Raw genomic sequence first — 21,059 nt, forward strand, 5'->3', positions numbered from 1 at the left:
TCATAGACAGGTTACCATCAATGTGGATGCCCAGATTTTCACCACGCCTGCTGGTACTGGAGTCCTACCCAACTCCTTTGGCCAGAAGCGATCGTTCCACGGGTTGCCCGAGATGGTGATAGGCAACACTTTGGTTTTCTCTGGATTAATCTTCAAGGAGTTGGTGGACATCCAGTTACTCGTAAACTTTAAGATGTTATGCAGCCTGGCTTGGGCTCCTGGTGAGTCCTCAATTTGGATGATGATCTGTGTGTCGTCAGCATAGTTGTATATCTGACAATCCATCTGATTGAGAGCTGAAATCAATGGCTGCAAATATATGTTAAAAAGGAGCGGTGAAAGGGCAGAACCTTGCGGAACTCCACAGGTTATGGCCGCTGCTGTAGATACTAGGTCTGACAACTGAACCCTCTGCGATCTTCCCAGCAGGAATGAAGTCCACACTCACCCCCCCCTACATTCATACATCACACATGGAGGGGAGACCCTCCTGGAAAGGATACGTGGCATGGTAACACCCTCTAAGGTGGGCTCAACACAGACCCAAGACCTGGCTTAGGCCGAACATGTATTTCACTCAGTCCATGGGTCCCTTCAGGAAGGATCCGCCGCCTCGGGAGTCCTGGTCCCCCCGTCTCTGGGACCACTGGTGGGGTGAGCGACGTTCTCTCTGCCGGGACCTGCAGTGTTTCCGGGACCAGTATGTCTTCGGGCTCTTGAGGCTTCAGTGCCCACGTCCCGTCCTCGGCATCCAACTGGGCCAGATGTAAAGCCCCATCATCCCCCACTGTGACTCTGTGGCTCTCCTCGCTGTCTGCGGCCTCAGAGCGGCGTCTACGCCTGTTGGGGCGTTTCCGTGGTGGTCGAGTTCCCCAGTTCTCATGGGGTCCCCCGCATTCGCCCGACGGAAGGTCGTCGCCCCTGATCTCCAGCCATTCCCAGACCTCCGGTGAATCGAAAAAGTGCGCCTTTCCCTGGGACAGCACCTTGAGTTTGGCCGGGTATAGCAGCATGTATTGCAGATGCATCTCTCGGAGCTTTTTCTTAACTCCCAAAAAGGACTTTCGCTGCTCTTGGACTTGTTGGGTGTAATCTGGGTAGATGGAGATCCTGCTGTTTTCAAAGGTAAGATTCGCTGTCTCCCTAGCCGCACGAAGAATACAGTCTCTGTCCCGACAATTTAGAATTTTGGCTATGAGTGCCCGCGGGGGGCACCCGGCCGCGGCGGGGGGACCAGGACCCGGTGTGCTCTCTCAATCACAAAGATTTCCGACAGTCCCCTTGGGCACAGCTTAGTACGAATCCAGTTCTCAAGGAAACGCTCCGCATTGCCTGCTTCTGACCGTTCCGGCATTCCAAGAACCCTGATGTTGCTGCGACGTGCCCTCCCTTCCGCGTCCTCCGCTCTCCTCTCCAGGGCTCCCGTCGTGGCTATGAGCTGTGAGACTGTCTTCCTGAGGGAGGCCACCTCACCTTGCAACTGTTCTATATTGCCCTCAGCATCAAAGACCTTATCGGCCACCTTTCGGAGGTCCGTCCTCAACAGGTTGACATTGATATGAAGAACCGGGTTTTCAAATACCCAGCGGCGCCAGGGACACGCCCAAAGTCCTCTGAGTTCCCTTGCCTTGGTATACAGAGACACGGAATACTTCTAGGTGGCGTCAGAGATCAAATTTATTCGCTGCAGCTAGTAGCAGAAATCCCAGCAATACAACACGGTGTACAACTCAAGAAACTGCTCAATTTTACTAAGGCGAGACATCCCTATGTATACACAAAAAGGTACATTTAAAATGCACGCCCCTGCACCAAAATTCAACCAATAGAAAATACATGACATCACACAGCATCATACAGTAAAGCTCATTTTACAGTGTCCCAACCCACAAGTTAATATTTAGGCATATCTAAATAATAATCTGGAAGGCCCAAACAAATCCTTAATTGGAAGCGTAACCCATGAAATGAAGAAACAGTAAAGAAAAGTAGTTTCAGATAATGTGCAAGATAACAGAAACGTACAGAAACTTAAAAGTTAACAAATGTCTTGAATGGTGATTGGGAAAGTAAATAACGATCTTGCAGGGAAATTGGCTTGGCAGGGTCAATTTCCAGGTGAAAGGCCAGCTTCTGAAATTAACTCCAGCGCACGAAGAAATCCTTAGTTAATGTATATATATATATGATCCACAATAGGTCAGACTGCTTTGCTCACAGACTAACTTCTGAGGCCTACATAAAAGGCAACACCAGATGGCAGTCACGACGCATGGCAAAAGCCCATGTTTAGAAAAGAAAGTCTTAAGGAAAGAAACAATTTAGATATTGTTTAGGATAAGATATGTGCAAGGAAACTAAAGGTTAACGAGGTCCTGAACAGTGATTGAAAAACTCAGGCAACAAACAGCTAGTGAAGCTGGTTTTGCAAAAGGTCAGTTTCAGGTGAATCGGGTTACTCTCTCTGCAGTTCATTCAGAGCCAGAAAAACCCAAATTGATATATGCACGAACTCAGAAGGCAAGGCCACTTGTTCGTTGGGCATACTTCACTGGCCTACGTGAAGGCAAGACTAAAATGGAATCAGGTTTGAGAATTGCAGAACCACAGATGGACACCGTTTCTATTTGGCGCTCCAGTGCAGTGTGGGATCCCTGGATCGCTTTCAGCAATTCCGCCCGGGAGGGCTCGCCGGGGACCTCCGCCCCCTCATCTTGTCCCAACTGCCTCGTAATCCGCTGAGATGGTAGCCACTGGGTGGTGTACTGTGTTATCGTGTTGGGCAGCGTAGAGCGAGACATCCTGTCCTTGCGCATTGACAGTGCCCCTAGTGTCTCGACCGGGCAACAAGGGCTGTGTCCCTCAACGCCCACTCTCCTGTGGTGCAGATCTCCCCTTCAGGCCCCAGCGGCAGACCGCAACTCCAAGCGGTATCCCACGTCCACTTCTCCGCCAGTAAGAGGCCGCCAGTATCAACGGAGCGGCCCTCCCCGGCTCATGTGACCCCAGCAGGGGATCAAGACCCTCTGTCCGTACCGCAGCAAGCTTCGAACACTTCTGAATGTGGGGAAAAAGGCGGCGTAGGGATGCAGCAGGGCCACCCAATGTTCAGGTCGTACTCGGTGTCCCAGCGGGGGCGGATCCGGCCCCGATGACCAGTATTCAGGGCTGCAGGGAGATACTAGGAGCAGATTCCGGTCCAGCAATGCCGCTGAGTCTTTAAGGGGTACCTTGCACTCAGCGGCTCCTAGGGACCCCCCAGTGAGTTTGTCCGCTAGGGAGCAGAGATTAGGCCGAGCCCAGCCGAAGGCACACCCACGAGGGACATGTTCCACAGAGTCTAGTGTCAGAGTCCGTTCAGGAGATGGGCTCCCGGCGTTCCAAATTCCTGGGTCTGTTTACACAATAGGGGAGCCCAGGCCACCTCCTCCCATCCGCGCTGGCTTGCGCTCATGGTTTCCCGGTGTTTCCAGCCCCTACTGCAGAGGGGGGGCTATGGGCGGGGAGGCCGAGCCGCGTCCGGCTATCTGGGGACAGCGGGCCTCGGAGGGAGCCAACCGAGGCACTCCGCTGGTCCCGAGGGCCGCACCCACCTGGATTTGAGGCGCCGCCTCCAAGTTCATGTAGGCCTCAGACCGGGGCCTTTCCCAGCTGCGGGCCGCCTCCAACCGTCCTGCCGCGGATTGTGCCCTGCTTCGCCGGGACCCCGCAGTCGAGGCGCTCTCTTCTCGCTGGGCAGTGACTCCTGGAGCGATGAAGTCCCCCACACTTGGGAGGCTCAGGGAGGCAGGATCGGCCGCCGCGCCCGCCACATCAGCCACAGGACCGGCCGCAGCAGCACAGGCCTCCGTCGGCCATGGCAGGTATCTCTTAATTCTCCTCAGGGCGGAGCCCCAGTTGGCAGCGGGCTCCGTCGTCCAGGGAGCAGCACTGTGGGTGCAGTTTCCCAGGGTTCCCCAGGGCAGTCTCCGGCTCCCAGCTCTGCCGATCCATCACCCCTCCAGAACAGGCCGCAGACCTTGGCCTCGCGTAGACAGAGGACCGGGGCATCAGAGTCCGGACAGCTTACTCGGCTGCACTTACGGGGGCTCGCCTTCTCTCCACTCAGATAGTGAACCCCAGGTACAAGGGGAAAGGGCGACCCCAAAATCCGTACCCTAGGAGCCCGGACAGGATGTTTAAACAGGATTTATGGGTCTGATGGCCGGGAGCTGGTGGAGTTCACGTCCTGTCGGTCATGCTGCTTGGTCACGCCCCCAGCAGATGCCATGTTATGTGGTAAATGTGGTAAATCTATATTTATATCAGTTTGCTCTTGTTCATAGCCAGAACATAAGTTACCGCTCACACCACTGTGATGGATTTTCCCTTAGTTGCTAGGTCCAGGACTTAATCCCTGCCTACTTGGTGAATTCCCGCCACCACTGTCTGTTCCTGTTGAAAACATGGGGGGTCTCTTTCGCTCATTCACCTGAACCCATGGTGCTTCTTTTGTCGACGTCCAGTTGTAGATGACACTGGAATTCCCAGAGGTCATGCAGCAGCCCATACCTCGTGCTTCAAGTTCACAGCTGTGCTCTGGTCACTATAAATATACCACCTGTTTCACATATGTGCTCTGGTCACTCTAAACATCAGCTAACTGACATCTACGAGCTGAAACCTTTGCTGCTGCAGACACCTCCCAGTTACACATCTGCCAGGGTGCTCTGGTAGCGAGCTCACAGGCTGTCAGCAACTTGCTCTACCAGATTTCTCCAGCTTCGCCTTCAGAGACAGTGCAGCAAATAAAGCGAGAGTCAGTCTGCTCGCTATTGGTCAGAACACCGCACTATCACCTATGAGTGGGTGAGGTGTGAGCGGGAGGCCGACTGAGGCACAGACGCATCCATAACTAAGGTAAGGCCGACCCAAACATCTCCCGGTGGCCCAGAAGTGACGGATTTTCCAACGCAGAAGGTGCTTAGATTGACTGGTAGTGTTAGGCAAATACATTGGGCCCGCTTTACATTTTAATTTGACATATAATGCATATCACCATATTATATAGAGATTTATTTTTGCTTGCTTTTGTTCACTTTCGCTCTATAGTTCAGGTTGAACGAGCCCTAGGTGAAACAAACAGTACATGTTAAATGCCTTTTGTATTCAGTCCTACCATTCCCATGGTTAATGTTATACAGTGTTGGAACCAAATTCATCCAGAGACTTTTCCATTGTCATTCCTTTCCACCTGTATTGGCACCACACCATTTCAGCAGTTATGTTCTGGAAAGAATTATATTGAATATCACTGCCGACAAAAGGACGTATATGATCGATTGTTGGATAAGTTTGAAGATTTATTCTGGCTTGTTTTTTGACTTTGCTGTCATTGCTATGAGAGAAGCATTCACACATGTTCAATTTTTTCTTATAAATGATTTATTTATTAGTAGATTTTATATAACATGAACCAGACCCAAAGGGCAACAGAGCACTTTACATAGAATCAATGATTAACACAAGGTACATATTGGCAAGATTAATATAAAATAGGATCCAGCAGGAAACCATAATGCGTACACTAGCGGCAGAAAGGCAATCACCCTACAGAGGAAGAAGGCACACCAGAGAAGTGGAGAATGGAAATGAAATTGTTATGACCTTAGGATGGAGTCACTAACAGGAAAAAATGCTGGAATGTCTTTCTGTCTTCTCGTGAAAATAACATGAAGGAACGCTCTTTATAGCTGGAGGGCTGGAGTTTCAGGTTATGGGAGTACTTCTCAACAAAGAGGAATTCCGAGTTCTTCATCTTTTGAGGCGAATTTCTTTTCTATTCCAAAAGATCTGCCTCAGATTGAGGATATTAAAAAACGTATGGTACATCTTTTTATTTTGGGTAACTGTTGCTTACAAATCCTCACAATACATTAAGGCAGCTAGGAAATGGCTTGATATCTCAATTTGTGATCCATACAGGTAAGTGTGGCACAGCCCAACCTCAAGACAATCTCAGATGGTTGCGATAGGGCTTGATTGAAACCAACGCCAGTACATTTTTGTGTTTCCAAATCTCATTGTACTATGCAGTGATAATGTGCACAGAGTCCTAAGGCCAACAAAAACGAATATCAGCAAAAATGTGTAGGCAAAAAGTTTGATGGAAGACCACCCTAAGGCTGACAGGTCAAACATGGATGATATAGTCTTGCTTAGCAAGACTCCAATATATTTGCAATTCCTGAAAATAACCTTTGCTTCATGTACTAGAAGGAATGGGCTGCAAAATGAATACCAAGAAAACAGAAGGTATGCATTTGGCACCACCAGAATTCAAAAACAAAACTTGACTTGGTATTTAGACAACAATTTGTGCATAACCAACACAACTAGGATTCAACTTTTATTGCTGACTATCTAAACAAAATGCAAACTCATTGTCAGCTACATTCAAAATACTGCAACACTGAGTGGTCCAACACGGACTCCTATACTTAAGACAACTGAGGCTAAATTCACACCATCACTTAGTTATGGATCGGAAATAATGCGTGCGCAAGACACCAAACTTTTATATATTCTCTAGGCAAATTTCTACAGACACCCTTTTAGTCATCAACCTAATATCTCTCAGGCACATATTCTCCTGAATTTGGTTTAGTTAGACAAGTCTTGTCATGCCAGGGTGCACTTATTTATTTTTCCAAAACACTGAAACAAGCACCCACATCCTCCCTGCCCTTACTTATCTGGGCAGAAATGGGTTTTGGTGAAATAAAATACTGCTTGGGAAAAGTATCTATCCTCTGCATTGAGCACTGTAAGGCTTACTCTGTTATGGGACTCTGTGGTCTCAGGCCCTCCTTTAACCAATTTGTAAGCAGGTGAATTAGACTTGTTTTGTTCCTTCAGGAATCAACTTGCTAAGAAAACTCATGCATGGATGCTTTCAGACTACTATGGCTGTGTACAACCACAGTAATACTTGAGTATTCTTACCACATCAAGACAAAGTTCATTAGCTTAAGGATGCGTGATCTAGCCTCAAAAGACATAATTCCATAATGGAAGTGCACTCAGCCAACCCAATCTTGTCATCTATGGGGATACAAAGAAGAAGCATTTATTCACATTTGGTGCATTTGTCCAATTTTGGTGGACGTTTGTAGGTATTTTTTACGCAAGCACTTCAACACTTTACAAATCAGATCAGGTAGGGCCGCTTTGATTCAGTGCCTAAGTGGGAACAATCTGCAACTTTCATATGTTTGTAATCTAAAATAATTGAGCAGGGTTGTCTTGTTCTAATGTTTAAGTGGGATAATACAGCGATCACAATGTAATGTGGTAAAATCCAGGCCTGGGTGATGAACTCTGCTCCGTTCGCAGAGTTTTCCGCACTATTTGCACTGCGAACGTTAAGTTGGTGAGTGCGAGTGAGGAAAATCCAATGCTAGACCACCTCCCAGCGAGATTTCCTAATGCCGGCAGTGGTGGCTGAGCATGACCTCTCGTATTGAGAAGCCATCTGTTCTCATTGAGAACATCTACTCGAGTAGAAGAAAGAAGTGGAACTCTCTGAGATGTGGTGTAGTTTGTGTTTGGCTCGGTAGGTCAACAACAAGTCTTGCGACAGCATTTTGGGTGGTTTGAAGTCAGTGAAGAAGATCGGTTGGGATGCTGGTATACAGGGCGCAGTTATTTTATTTCTTTCTGTATTTTCTGGAAAGGATGTTTTATTGATTGGTTTTTATGGCCAAAACTGAACCAGCTGACCTACAAATGCTTTTGTTATTAATAACAATAAGCAATAAACTTGAACTATTTTCATTCAGGTTTTCACAAACTAACTCGTGTTCCCCAAAGTGAATTGTGCATTCTGTTGCATCCAAATATATGTTGTCTTTTTTAAACATAAAAGGGCTAAATTAGAAGTGATCCATTTTCTTGCTCAGTGTTTCATGGGTTGAAATCCATCTTTCTCTCTTCAGCTTCTTTTTCACAGATGAAATTGTGTGCCTTTTCACAGTTGTCATCATTCCAGTCCATCAGATATCCACACACACCATTAGAACCCACTGTGGCATAATTTTCTTTTCCTTCAGAGTTATCAGGTTGGTTACAGTTCCAAAATCTAAAACATAAGAATCAAGAAATTAGCCACAATAAACTAAAATTGTTTGTATACCTCTACCTGGTAGCTTCTAAACATAACATATATTTGTACCATTTGGGGTTGAATAACAGGTGTTTATGATTACCCAACTCAAGTAACTCATTTCATCGACCTCAGAAGAATGAAGGGCAAAGCGGAACCATGGACATTCAAACTGATATCCATGAGGTCAAAAACAGGTTTCTGTAGAAAATGCATTTGTCCACCAAGCACCAAGACAGGACCCTATTTGATGCGCACTTCAGATGCAATAAGTATTACCTCCACTGTGTCCACAAGATAGTGCTTATGAGGAGTACACACTCCAAATTTCGGTAAGACAGTCTAACGTTTCCTGTTGTATAATGTATAAGAATTCATTCCCATGATGAGTCCCCCAAAGAATTGCTTCAGGTCAATCTAACTATGGTAACACATGCAAATTTGTAAGCCAACCAGGTTTTTTATTTACTACTTTGTGTTTTGTTATGTGTTGTGTTGCAAGTCAAACTGCTGTGTTTTGTTGTGTCATTACATTACATTGTGTTTTTGGGTCACTATCAGGATATTGTATGCTATGTTAGGCTTTTGTTCATTCCTTGATATGCTCCCTAATATTTGCATCTTTCACTCCCAATTTGAAGAGGGATGTATGACGTTACCACGCATACTTTTACAACGCATACCTTTACAGTGCATTTTTTACAACGCAACATCCTTTACACCGCATTCCATTACAACGCATGCCATTACAACAAATTGTCTAAAAACTACCTTTACAACGCATTCCATTACAATGCATACTATTACATTGCATGGATGGTAAGTATTGGATAGTGTAGGGGTAAAAATTACTATTCTAACTCCAGGGGGTACAACATTAGGGTAAGTGTTGGATAGTGTAGGGATAGAAATTACTATTCTAACTCCAGGGGGTGCAGCAGTAGGGTAAGTGTTGGATAGTGTAGAGGTAAAAATTACTATTCTAACTCCAGGGGGTGCAACAATAGGGTAAGTGTTGGATAGTGTAAGGGTACTATGCGTTGTAATGGTATACGTTGTAATGGTATGCGTTGTAAAGACTGCGTTGTAATGACATGAGTTGTAATTGTCTGCGTTGTGGTGTCATGCGTGGTAATGGTTGCGTTGTAATGGCATGCGATGTAAGGGATGTTGCGTTGTAATGACTGATTTGTAATAGTAGTGCGTTGCAAAGGTTGTTTCCCTTTCAAGAGAATCCTTCAGTGTGTTTTGTTTTCAACATTTTCTTTTTCGCTGACATCTCCAGTCTTTGCCTCAAACATTACTCATCCCATTTTCTCAGTGTATTATTGCATTGTACTAAAATCAGTTGACTCTGCTACTCCACCAATGCCCCTCATATCCTCCCTACACTTTATGTCCTTCCCTTTGTTCTTCGTCCCATTTAGTTACTAGCCCCCTTAAGCTGTTTGTTTTTTACTTAGGTCCTCAATAAAAGTGGCACAATTTCACCTGGAGCAATACCTACTCCCAGTGTAAGTCGGACACTCATACTTGCCGAAAAGCCCTGCAACACCTCATCAGGGGAAGCAAGCGCTATATAAATGCAAACCCTTCCCTTATCTTTTTCTCCACTATCCTTTTCAATCCAAATAAGAGACTAATATATCCACCAGTCAAATAAATTTCATATTTCAATATACTAATTCACCACTAATCCTTTTTGGATTCCGGAGTAGCGTGCTACTCGCTGAAAAACGCACTTCGATGCCTCATCAGGGTAGTAAGCGCTATATAAGTGCAATTACAATTGCAATGTCTCCAGGCGCAAAGAGAATGGCATGGGCTGAAGGTAGCCGCATCACCTAGTCCCTTTCTCAGAGATGGGGAACTGCAATGCTCACCCCACACAGACCCAAGCACTCCCCGACACCCCACCCCACACTCCCCACCAGGCCCTCCGATGAATTTTTCTGCCTGCTCAAAACCTGCACTTTTATCACTGAAGTCAAGGAAAAACCTGCAGTAAAGGACCTGGTAGCTCTGATCTATGAGGCTATTCCCCATTTCAGGGAGAAAACGTGTAATCGTGCGTGACTACTGGGATAACTTGGGAATTCTGGTCCTCCCGTATCCCCTCACCAAAATCCAATGATTTCGTAATAAGGGCCCATCAGACATTCACTCTCTCTCTCCTACATTTTTTTATAGGAAAGTTTTTCTCCATGATACCCATCTTTTTTCACTCTATTATTCCTTTGATGCCAAATTCTCAAATCCAAATCTTTGTTTCAGCCTCAATATTTCTGTCCTATAGCACAACATTAAATCATTTACATAGTGGTTTGATTAGCGTTGCAAATGTATTTATAATTTGTTGCTTTGGAAAAAATACTGACAAATTAAATAAATAAATTAAATCTCAGAAATATATATTATGAATATATAAACTTTGAACGTACGGTGCTTTGCGGTTGACTTACGTCTCTGGCTGTACTTTGGAGCCATTCACCCACTTCCAGTTACCTTCCTCATCCTTATCCGTCAAGCCGATCCAGAAGAAGCCCCCCTTATTTGTGTTTCTGATAAAAAGCTGCAGGAGAATAAAGGGACCAGGTGAGGTAAAAGAGAACTAAGACCAGAATACTCTGGATTTTTGTGCTTTATCTCATAAATATTCATTCACTGGGTGCACACACAGATGCAGCAATTCATTGACCAACACAACTCCATTGTCCTTTATCCCATCGTCGTCAATCATGGATTTGCTCCCACGATCAATGCTCCCCCTACACCATCTCCTTTATCCATGTGCACATAGACAGTTTGTAAATGTTGCACAAGTTATCCCTTAAACTCCTGGGTGTGCATGTTGACTTTTTTGTAATTAATGCACATTGCAGGTATGCGCATTTTACACTTGTAGGGTCACATTCAAGATTTCCATCTTAAAGTCTTCAAGTCCGACCCTGGGAAATACAGAATCAATAACATGGTGCAGGTTAGGAAGCAAGCGAAAGCTTCACATATGTTTAAGTTGCCAAAGAAATGCTTACACTCCTGTACATTCATGACGAGTGTGTTCATTGAGCGTAAGTGTGGCGTAGTGATCCTCTCTATGCAGAGTGAAACTTTACCGATACTTTACCAGCGTGCATCTGAAGGCGCTCTATTTTGGAACACAGAAGTGAAACAGTTGTTCTTGTAGTCTTTCTTCTATGTCAGGACATTCTCGAGAGTGCATGTCAAGCCTCTCACTGCTAGCGGGACAGTACAGGATTGGATGAATGTAACCGCTATGATTGGATCTGTGATATGGCACATACTAAACCCAGCTCTGCTCCTAACCGCCCCATCAAGGCCATCTAGGTGACCAGTTTGTTGTGTCTTTGACCCTCCACGCCCTCTACAGCTGCTTGCGGCAATCTGTCTGAGGAAGACTTGGCTTCAAGGCTGGATGACCCATGATGGTGCTCATTTTCTCTAATATTGCGCGGTCCAGCCTAGGGGGTTAGCTCTGTTGCGATGACTGCCAGACCAAAGAAAATCAGTGGATGGTATACCTGCACTTTAGGTTCTTCTAGGGCCAGCAGAGAATCTACCAGTGAGTTGGTACATGAGCCCTGGTGAAAGGCTGTTCCTGACCCATAAGTGTGAGACCCCCATTGCGTCCTTTAACTCCAATAGTCCTACGCACAGTTGTTTCTAAAGCAGGGTTCACAACACATCTGCATCATAATTTAGGATGCCTGGCAGAAGGGTAGAGGGTGTCAGCAGATGAAAAATACCCTGGCTGGTGTCTCATTGTAAGCCATCGCCACTGCACCACACTTACATTCAATGAACACCTCTCCATGAAGGCACAATAATAAAAAAAAGGTATAACTGATCTGTGTCAGGGAGGCTTGCAGAACTGAATTCACTTCTGTGCATATTACGTTTGTGGATGGTGCATGTGCTGGTGTCTGAACTATACCTAGCAATAATTGAATAATAGAAAATCATGTTAATTACACATCTCAGAAATTACATATATGTACAGGGACGTGATATATAAAAACGTTTTTTTATACTTGTGAGAGAGAAGCTTTATCTTGTTTTACTGGCTACACATCTTATGTACTGGAGTGAAACCTGCCCTGTGGCCTCTTGACTGAGTATTTTTAGCAAAGGGACCAGTTATATCCTGCTGCTGCCTATACTCTGGGCCACCAGAATGATGTGATTCTGCAGCCATGGCAGTTTTTGAATAATACTGGATTTACCTGGATTTGCCTTATAATCCATCTACTGATGCAAAATCTGCAGACTTGAACAAAAAAATGTGAGCAAGCTCAAATAGATCAAAACGCAGCAACACAGCTTCCCATGCAGTGGAAGGCCCTTTGCAAAGACTGACTAGTCATTGTGACGTTCCCTATTGCTTGATGTTAAAATGGTGTTAATGAGGTGAACTCATTTCCCAAACAGTGCAAAATGACAAATTAAGTAACACTATTACAAACTGTGCTGCATTATGCCACATAAATTGCCTTGCCACATAATTGTGTCCTTCCCTGTGACATTGTAAATGTAAATGTATTTGAGCTTATATAGCGCACAGCTACCCGCAGTGGGTTTCCGGGCGCTTGCTTAGGGAACCCGTCCTGGTATTCCCTTGTGAGATAACCCTCGCAGGGTATCCACAAGGTGAAAGCCAGGCATCCCGCCGCGAGGGGCCGTTGTGGAGATTAAGCAAGCTATTGCCCAGAGTCACAGAGTGTGAACCCGTGAGTCGAGAAGGCACCGGAGCGAGAATTATCGAGTCCATGGGGCAGGGAATTGAACCCTGGTCCAGGGCCGATCTCAGCTTCCTGGTCTGCCGCCTCTAACCCCTGAGCCACACTTCTCCACATTATTCAAGTGGCCCTGCCTATATTGTACCTGTATAACGTCAAAACAATTGGCTCGAGCAATGGTTCTTTTTCATATTTTCTCTCCCATAACCTTGCCTCATACATCTCTGACCACTAATAGACCTGAGGACTTCTATTCCAACAGTGTGCATGTGTATAGCTACATATATAGACACTGTAAGGAGGAGGAAAGCGGGGCAGACCGGACGTAGACTATGACTGTGCCGCTTCAGCTCAACCCGGAAGCAGGCAGCGGTCTAGCTGTGGACCCGACAAGAGAGGAGGAGTCGAGAACAGAAGCAGACGCGTGACGCATAAAGCATCCAGAGGAGACGTCGAGGGTGTGCAGTGTCGGAGGACGGAGAACGGGGCACCCCGAGGAAGGCGAGAGCTGACTAGGAGAAGGCGAGAACGGAGCAGGAGACGGCGAGAGCGGAGCAGGAGACGGCGAGAGCGGAGCAGGAGAAGGCGAGAACGGAGCAGGAGGAGGATGAGAACGGAGCGGAGGAGGACGAGAGCGGAGCGGAGGACGGTGGAACCAGAGTGGAGCAGATGAGACGGAGCCAGAAGAGTGTTATTCTCAAGGTGACCAATCCCAGTGGGCTGAAGGGAGGAGAAGACGCCCCAGGTCTCGACGCCACGGTCCGAGGGACAGGCCGTGGCTTAAGGCAAGTGCCTCTCAGGGGACCATTTGGGTGGGTGTGGTGGGGTGGGGACACGGGGAGGTAGGGCCCTCAAGTGGTGGCGATATGCTGCAAAACTCCCCACAAAACCCTCCTGCACTTTCCTTCTGGTGGTGGTAGCACAGACTAAACATAACCAGTATCGGTACTGACCCCGACCTGTTTTTTTTGTTTAATATCCTCCCTTCCCTCACCTGGCGAGCATACTTACGGAAGACCAAGAGCACGGAGGTCCAAGATCCCTCGAATCCAAGAGAGACCCGAAACAGGAACCACAGGAAGAATCTGTCTCCTGACTGATTTTATGTTTTTTGTTTTGTTGTTTTGGCCTGAGCCACATTTGAGAACAATCCCGGAACATAACCCCTACGCTATCTTTAAGAAGCACAATAAAAAGAGTAGTTACGCATTCCCGAACCTTGCGTCTTGTGGTCCATCTTCCCATTGGGCACCCTCATATCTTACAGACACATAGGCTGATAGAGAAACATATAGATTGACAATTGATATATAGAGGGATATTGATTGAAAAATCTATTTTGAATATAAATAAGGTTACAATGGTGCAGAATACAACACTTTCAAAGCAGAAATACACCATGGAAGATACTTCATAGCAATCACGTCAAAGCATTATACAAATCCTTAACTTACCTGCTCCTCCCGGTCAGCGATGATGACCAGGTCTGCCTGACTTGACTGGCAGATGGATCTGCTTACTTTCCATGGCAGTGGGGTTTGACAAAAGAAATAGCATGTTTCCTCGTGCAGCCGGCAATTTATGGGACAATCTTTGTAGAAGAACTCTGAAAAAGAATGGACAATCCATGGAGTAAGAACTGTTTTGAGAACAAGGATGTATTGATATGACACAACATAAGTCTTTTTCACATTGAAAGAAATAACTAAGAATAAAAAATAGTGAAAATAAAAAGGTGAAAATAAATACACTGGTTCAAACTGAAATCAATGGGTTTGGCTATTTAGCAAAGACATTTAGCTTTAAAAAAAAACACGAGGCACAGGCCCAATCCTCTTTTACAAGTTATAATACGGCCCTGCTTGTGCCTTGCCCCCTTGGGCCTAACTCCTCTTTTTTTCTGAGTGTATGCAAAGGAGCCTCTAAAATCATCATCCACTGGACTGGATGCAGTTGTCTCTCAAATGGCCCCACAAGTTCAGCTGCCTGTCCCTGCATAACTGGTTTTGATTTTTAAGATTGATTCACTGCAGAATGCCATCTAACATGGCCGACGCTCCCTCCTCCTTGCTCCTGGCACTCAGCAAAAACAACATCAACAACTACCATGAGCTGTGCCTAACCCACTCCTCCTTAAACAAGGACATCACAATGCCCATCCCAACCAAACCTAAAGTTAATCAAGGTAGCAGTGAAAACAGTCATCCCTTCTGGGGCCCACCTCTTGCCAAAATTATAGGGCGTGTAGGGAAATAATGAACCCAATAGGTAAAAGGAATGGAACACAGAACAATTTTCATTTGGGCTTCAAATCAAGCCCCTCTGTTGCAAGGCCTGTGTGAAACATAATTGATGATGCCTATCAATTGCAGGGAAAAGGTAAAGCAAATCTTCTAATCCTATTGGACTTCTCAGCCGCAGTTTATGGAGCAAATTTCTTCTTAGCTCAATATCCTTCTATTTCAGTACTGCAGAAACAGTGCAAAAATGGTTCAGATGGTAACTGGAATGATTAGAGAACATTACGACTTTCCTTGGCGTTTCATATTGATAATGCGCTGACGATACACCAATATATGTAATATTCAATGAGTTATCTATCGACTACGTTAATAAGTGCATATCTAAAATAAAAACTGGATGTCCACTGGGCAACTCAAGCTAAACCAAAATAAGACAGTGCTAGTATTCATCACTCGTTGCTCAAGCAGTAAATCCGCAGAGGAGTTACAATTCAAAGTAATTGAATCTGGCCCACTACCACTAATAACTCTTAAATGGCTCCCTCTCCAATATTGATGCACACTTAGAGCAGTCAATTTTAAAGGATTGAAATGTAACACAGCACACTACTGGGGAAGGAAACTTAAAACAACAGGGCAGCACAAACATTGCTGTAGAACAAATAATCTCCTCAATACAAAATGGTGCTATAATACGTCAACTTTTTTCCTCTTTCTTTTCTATCTGCTCCCAAAATATAGCAGAGGTTATATCCACTTATGAGCATCTCCATCACTTGTCAAATCCTGGAAACCAAACTAATGCCCTTGGCCTTGTTTTAGTCTAGAAAATATCTTGGTGCCCTTCACAGCCAGATGCTGGTACTTCTTAGTACAAACCATCTTTCAGTGGCACACACTTGGTTATGCCAAGGGCCTGAAGAGATATTTGTATTTCACTATATTTATGTCAATGTGCATCTAGTACCTTTTCCAACAAGAAAATGTCCAGGAAATTTTTTCAACAGTTTGATTTCTCTGAAGTAGTAGCTTTCTGAAGACAATCATCTTTAGGGAGGCCTTTTTTAACTTACTCCATGCTCAAACCTTGCATGATTCCTGGACTATCCTAAAGATAGGTCATTCTTTTGTATATGCTGCTCTCTGTGTTCATTGGCACACTGCAGTGCAGAAGCAGGTAAGAAGTGAAGTTCCGGCTCTCAAAAAATATTGGCTAAGCTGAAGAGCCTACTTTTTAACGTTTGGTACAGGGTTAAGCGCAGTACCCCGGGAGCTATCCGATCAGTGATTTGTGAATACTCTGAAGGTATTCACATATAAATACACAGGTAAATCTTAGCATCCCCATTTGATTTCGAGGACATCTCTTTCAATTTGTAAATGCCTGGATTCTGTGTACAAACGCGGTCTGACATATGCAATAAAAGGTTACAACACATTTACTGTTCCTCTAATAGCACCAACTACCAGTTCTGTGGGATCAAAATAATGCAGTACTGTGTCCTGTAGAAGGCTTTGTTAGTATCTTCGAATGTCCGAGTTGATTTACCTTTGTTAGGCCACATAGTGCCATTGTGATATTGGCTAAGTTAGAAATAAATCTACCACTGTTTAGAGCTGTACGAAATTTACATAATACATTTTTTTGTAATTATGCTAAATCTTGGAACAATTATGTGAAATTATGCGTAATTACCAAATATGCAAATTTGTTATTTAGTGATTTTGTTTTATCAGAAAACCTGTTCTGTTGTCTATTTTTGCTGCGAGGACACATTTTAAGCCTACAAAAAAGCACAAAAACAATATTGTTGCGACCAACAGTCGCTCGTGTTCTAATTCTAGTCGTTTCAGTTCTAGTTGTTCGTGGTGTTCCTACACTCCTACCCTATAATTCTCTGCAAATAGAGGACTGATTACATAACGTGGCATAATGATATAATTGCAGGAATTTTGCATAACAATCTTAATGTGAAATGCATGAAATTAATTGAATTAAACCAGTGTAAATTACATTTCATCTGGGCATAATCTCTGTGTCTAGAAACATTTTGTTTGGAAGCATTCTGAGGTGACTATGCCATCTAGATATTTGAATATTCTGTGGGATCAATTGTATACAGAAATTAAGAGCTATATTATAAGAACAACCATTTCTTGTTGTGAAGGACCAGTCCACACTCAAATAGTCCTTGAGGGACCCTTAGAGTTCTTGCATTTCTGTGGTTTACACAATGATATCATCACTGGCATTCCTAACTCCAGTGAATCCTGCTAGAGTTTCCCAAAGGAGGTTCTTTAGGTTCAGCTCTCAAAAGCAGATCAGCCAAAATGTTGTCTATTGTGCAAGTCAAGTCCTCTAAGTTAGGGTTGAGAGGGAAGTCTCACATCCTTGCATATTCTAATAGCTGCCCCCTGTTTTGATTTTGTGGAAACAATCATTGCGGACACTGTGAGTGTCGGAGCTGTCACTTTCTTTAAGACTGCGTCCTTCTGAAGTATACAGAATTTTGTTTCTACATATGAGCGGATATGAAAAAATTTCAGTCCATGTGCTGGTGGCACCAGCTTGATCCAATCAAAGTAATACAAGATGGGAGTGAAGAGGTAAAGCTCAAAAGAGCAGAAGAGGTGGATACGTCCTCCTCAAGTTATATTGTCAAAAAACAAAGGGATCCACGCTTATGGGAAAGTATAGAAGTGTTCCTTCAGACTACATGTGTCACCTACAATGGTGGAAAACAAACAGCTTTGTTTAAATACGACTCACCCACCAAAAGGACCCTTGGTGGCATGCTTCATCATCGGGGTCTTCACGCCCGCTGCGGGATGGGGCGTGCTGCCACCTACAACTATGTGGGAGAACTGGTTATGAAAAACAATAGGTGTAGGAGTGAGAGTGGAAGGCCAGAAGTGTGTAAATGGTGAAAAATAAAAGAATACATGGCTCCGTGGAAAAAATAAATTTTAATGTTCCTTTGAGCTGGTATCGTTAAAAGTGGTCAATGAGATGGAGATACTATGCTTTAATGAGAAGTGTTTCCTGTATCAACATGTTTCGAAGCCCTCCCCTGGCTTCTCATCAGGACCTAGAAGAGATCCCTTCTACACTCAAATCAAAACAACTGTGCATTTACATATAATCCTAACTAAGTGGTGCACATACATTTTACATGCACAGTATACTACATCCCAGTAGGTATATTGCTGAATGGGTTTCTTATATCCCCCAGATAATTCCCCATGAGCCTTCAAAACAGGAGGGAAGGGGTACCTATAGTTACACAAATATCAATGTTACCTCCTCACCAGAATACTGCCTTGCCGCGGCTTGATAGTTGGGTCACTGTGCTGTTTCCGTGGTCTGGTGGTAGGAGACCCCGGCCCATAAATATATGTTTAAACTCCTTTAGGATATTTTTGACTCCAAGTGTGTTTACGCTACTTGCAAAGTAAATCATCTCAAAGTCTTCCATCGATTAACAGCCTAGCAATGTTCCAATACCTTTCTATGTGCAATCAGATTTAGTTTGCACTTTCTTTTCTTCATGTTAAAGAATGGTTTGAAGAGTGGTAGCAGTTGGAGACCACGATAACTGTTAGGTGCTCATGCAGGTATTTGTTCCCATTAACGTGTGCATTGGACCTGGAGCATATTCATAGCAACCAGACATGCTTCAGTGTTAATCCAAGTTGTTATTTGCAAGATTAGGACCATAACACCACTCTTGGGTTGAATACTTCTCAGCTTGACTGTGTGGTGTATGAAGTATCTTATGAACCCTTCCTCATTTTCCATAGTTGGAGACACTATTGAATCTTGGCCCACTTGTACTCTTCAGTGGTCATGGCTCTTATTTTCTTCGTTTTCAGCCTCAGTTGACTGGAACAAGAGCAAAGCATACAAGGGCAAAACAGTTTGCATGACCTCAATGGAGCATGTTTTTTCCCTGGGCAAAAAATACTTGTAATGGGACTGTGTTTCCTCTGAAGTATCCACATTTTGTGTTTCCAAAGACACTTCAAGGTTTTCCATTAAATTGAGGTCTTAGAGGGTCTCTCCTATAATGGTTGTCAACAGTTTCATGTTTGCTAACTTGTGGTACATCAGTACTGTTTTTGAGGATATCTTTGTAAGGGTCTCTGGCATTTCATTCTTCATGTCATCATAATTAAGTATGGGTGAATTTTGCGAATCTCGCGTTCACGAATTTTGCGGATTTGCGACCTCGCAATCCGCAAAATCCGCGAATTCCCGCGAATTAGCGGATTTTTTTTTTTATGTTCGCACGGGTTTCTGCAAGTTCGCGAGGGTTTTGTACAATTTTGCAAATTGCGAAATTGTACAAAACGCGTGCGAACTTGCAGAAACCCGTGCGAACACAATGTGCCCAGTAGGGTATGTGCCTCGTCTTGTGTGAATAAAAGGTCAGAGAAAGATCAGTTCAGCAGATGAAGAGAAAGAAGCTCCTGGTCACAGGAACAGCACGGGTATTGCGCTTGTGAAAGTCAAGGATGCAAAGCCTATCCAGCATCACAGCTGATTTTCCACGGTAGATTTGGGAAGAAGGCACACCTGTCCAGCCTCAACAACGCTCACGATTGTTTTTGGGCTAATGAATGAGTCACTGAATTTGAGCATCAACTAGTTCGAGCGTCCATGTGTGTGTTACTATGCAATCGTCCCGAAGGGGGCAGGGGTCCCTTGAGTGAGCTGTGAGCTGTAACTATTTTACAATGGCGCCAGCAAGCTGCCAGCGCCGTTGTAAAATAGTTACAAAGTTAGCTTGCACAGGAAGCACTTAGATAAAATAAAGCAGCACCTGCTTCGTTTTACCTAGTGGTTCCTGTGCAAGCTAACTTTGTAACTATTTTACAACGGCGCTGGCAGCTTGCTGGCGCCATTGTAAAATAGTTGCATGAGTGGGGGTTCAACTTTTGAACCCGTTACGTTCGCGGATTTTTTTTTGCGGATTTTGCGGGAAATCCGCAAAATTCGCGGATTGCGGATTTCCCAAAAATCCGCAAAATCCGCGAGCGTAACGGATTTCCCGCTCACACTTAATCATAATCCTGATTTATTTGAGAGGTTATAAAGCAGACACCACAAGGTCACATTCTGCATCCCCTGCTGCATTTGGGAGAATTGTAACCCAACAGATTATATATTTCTTCTCCTGCAAAACGAAGCTAAAGTGATCTTTGTTTCCTTAATTGCCTCCTTCTTAATTGCTTTAAAGTAATTATTTAATCTTCAAATTCAATTTTTTTACTGTAGACGTTCCAGGAGCTACCAGTTGACTGAAGGGTGGCCATGGCCTTAAGGCACCTCCTATGCAATGCTTGGTTGGCTAAGACATGTTCTCTCTAAGTCCTTTTGGACTGTATTTTTCTCCTTTCTTTTCATCTCCTTTTCTTATTGGTGTTTAGGAATATCTTACGTTCTTCTGTTTTGTCTTTCTTTCCGTTTCAAATCAACCAGCAACAAGTAGGCACTTTCCTGATTTAGTTCATGGTATATGTGTGCTTATATGTAAGTTCAGAATTGGTTCCTTTGCTTTCTAGTATCGATGGATTTCAGTTCTTCTCAGGGATTTCTCTTTTCCAAATGAAAATTAATGGCAGAGTTATATTTTTTCCATTTAGGATTAATAGCCTCTTTTTGCTTCGTATGGTTGGTGTGTGGAGGCATCACTTTGTGCAGCCATTAATGCAATTTATATTAACGGGTGGCAGTGCATGGGTTCTGCAGCCCTTCATTGCTGAAGGGTGAGCTGCTAAAAATAGAGACTGTGGATTTAACCCTGGGTGTAGTTTGCGAATTAGCGCTACGCGTAGCTACGCAAAGTGCACTTCGCACTACGCGTTTTTTGTTTTTGTTTTAATACCAATTTATAACGCGCGACAATCGCTCCA

At 44.4% G+C, this 21,059-nt stretch overlaps 1 protein-coding gene across 1 annotated transcript in view; it reads right to left on the minus strand.

The window, feature by feature from the left end:
- Positions 1 to 5,449: 5,449 nt before the first annotated feature.
- LOC147673380 (C-type lectin domain family 4 member E-like) overlaps positions 5,450 to 21,059 on the minus strand; it is a 40,449-nt gene continuing 24,839 nt past the window's right edge. The window contains exons 5-7 of the mRNA XM_086947234.1: positions 14,355 to 14,506; positions 10,606 to 10,715; positions 5,450 to 8,119 (exon numbers count right to left, since the gene is read on the minus strand). Of these exons, the coding sequence (XP_086803360.1) occupies positions 7,945 to 8,119; positions 10,606 to 10,715; positions 14,355 to 14,506 (437 nt within the window). The 3' untranslated portion in view covers positions 5,450 to 7,944. The remainder of the gene's footprint in view (positions 8,120 to 10,605; positions 10,716 to 14,354; positions 14,507 to 21,059) is intronic.

The sequence above is a fragment of the Lissotriton vulgaris genome, chromosome 12 (genome assembly GCF_964263255.1).
Source record: "Lissotriton vulgaris chromosome 12, aLisVul1.2, whole genome shotgun sequence".
In the NCBI taxonomy this organism is placed as follows: domain Eukaryota; kingdom Metazoa; phylum Chordata; class Amphibia; order Caudata; family Salamandridae; genus Lissotriton; species Lissotriton vulgaris.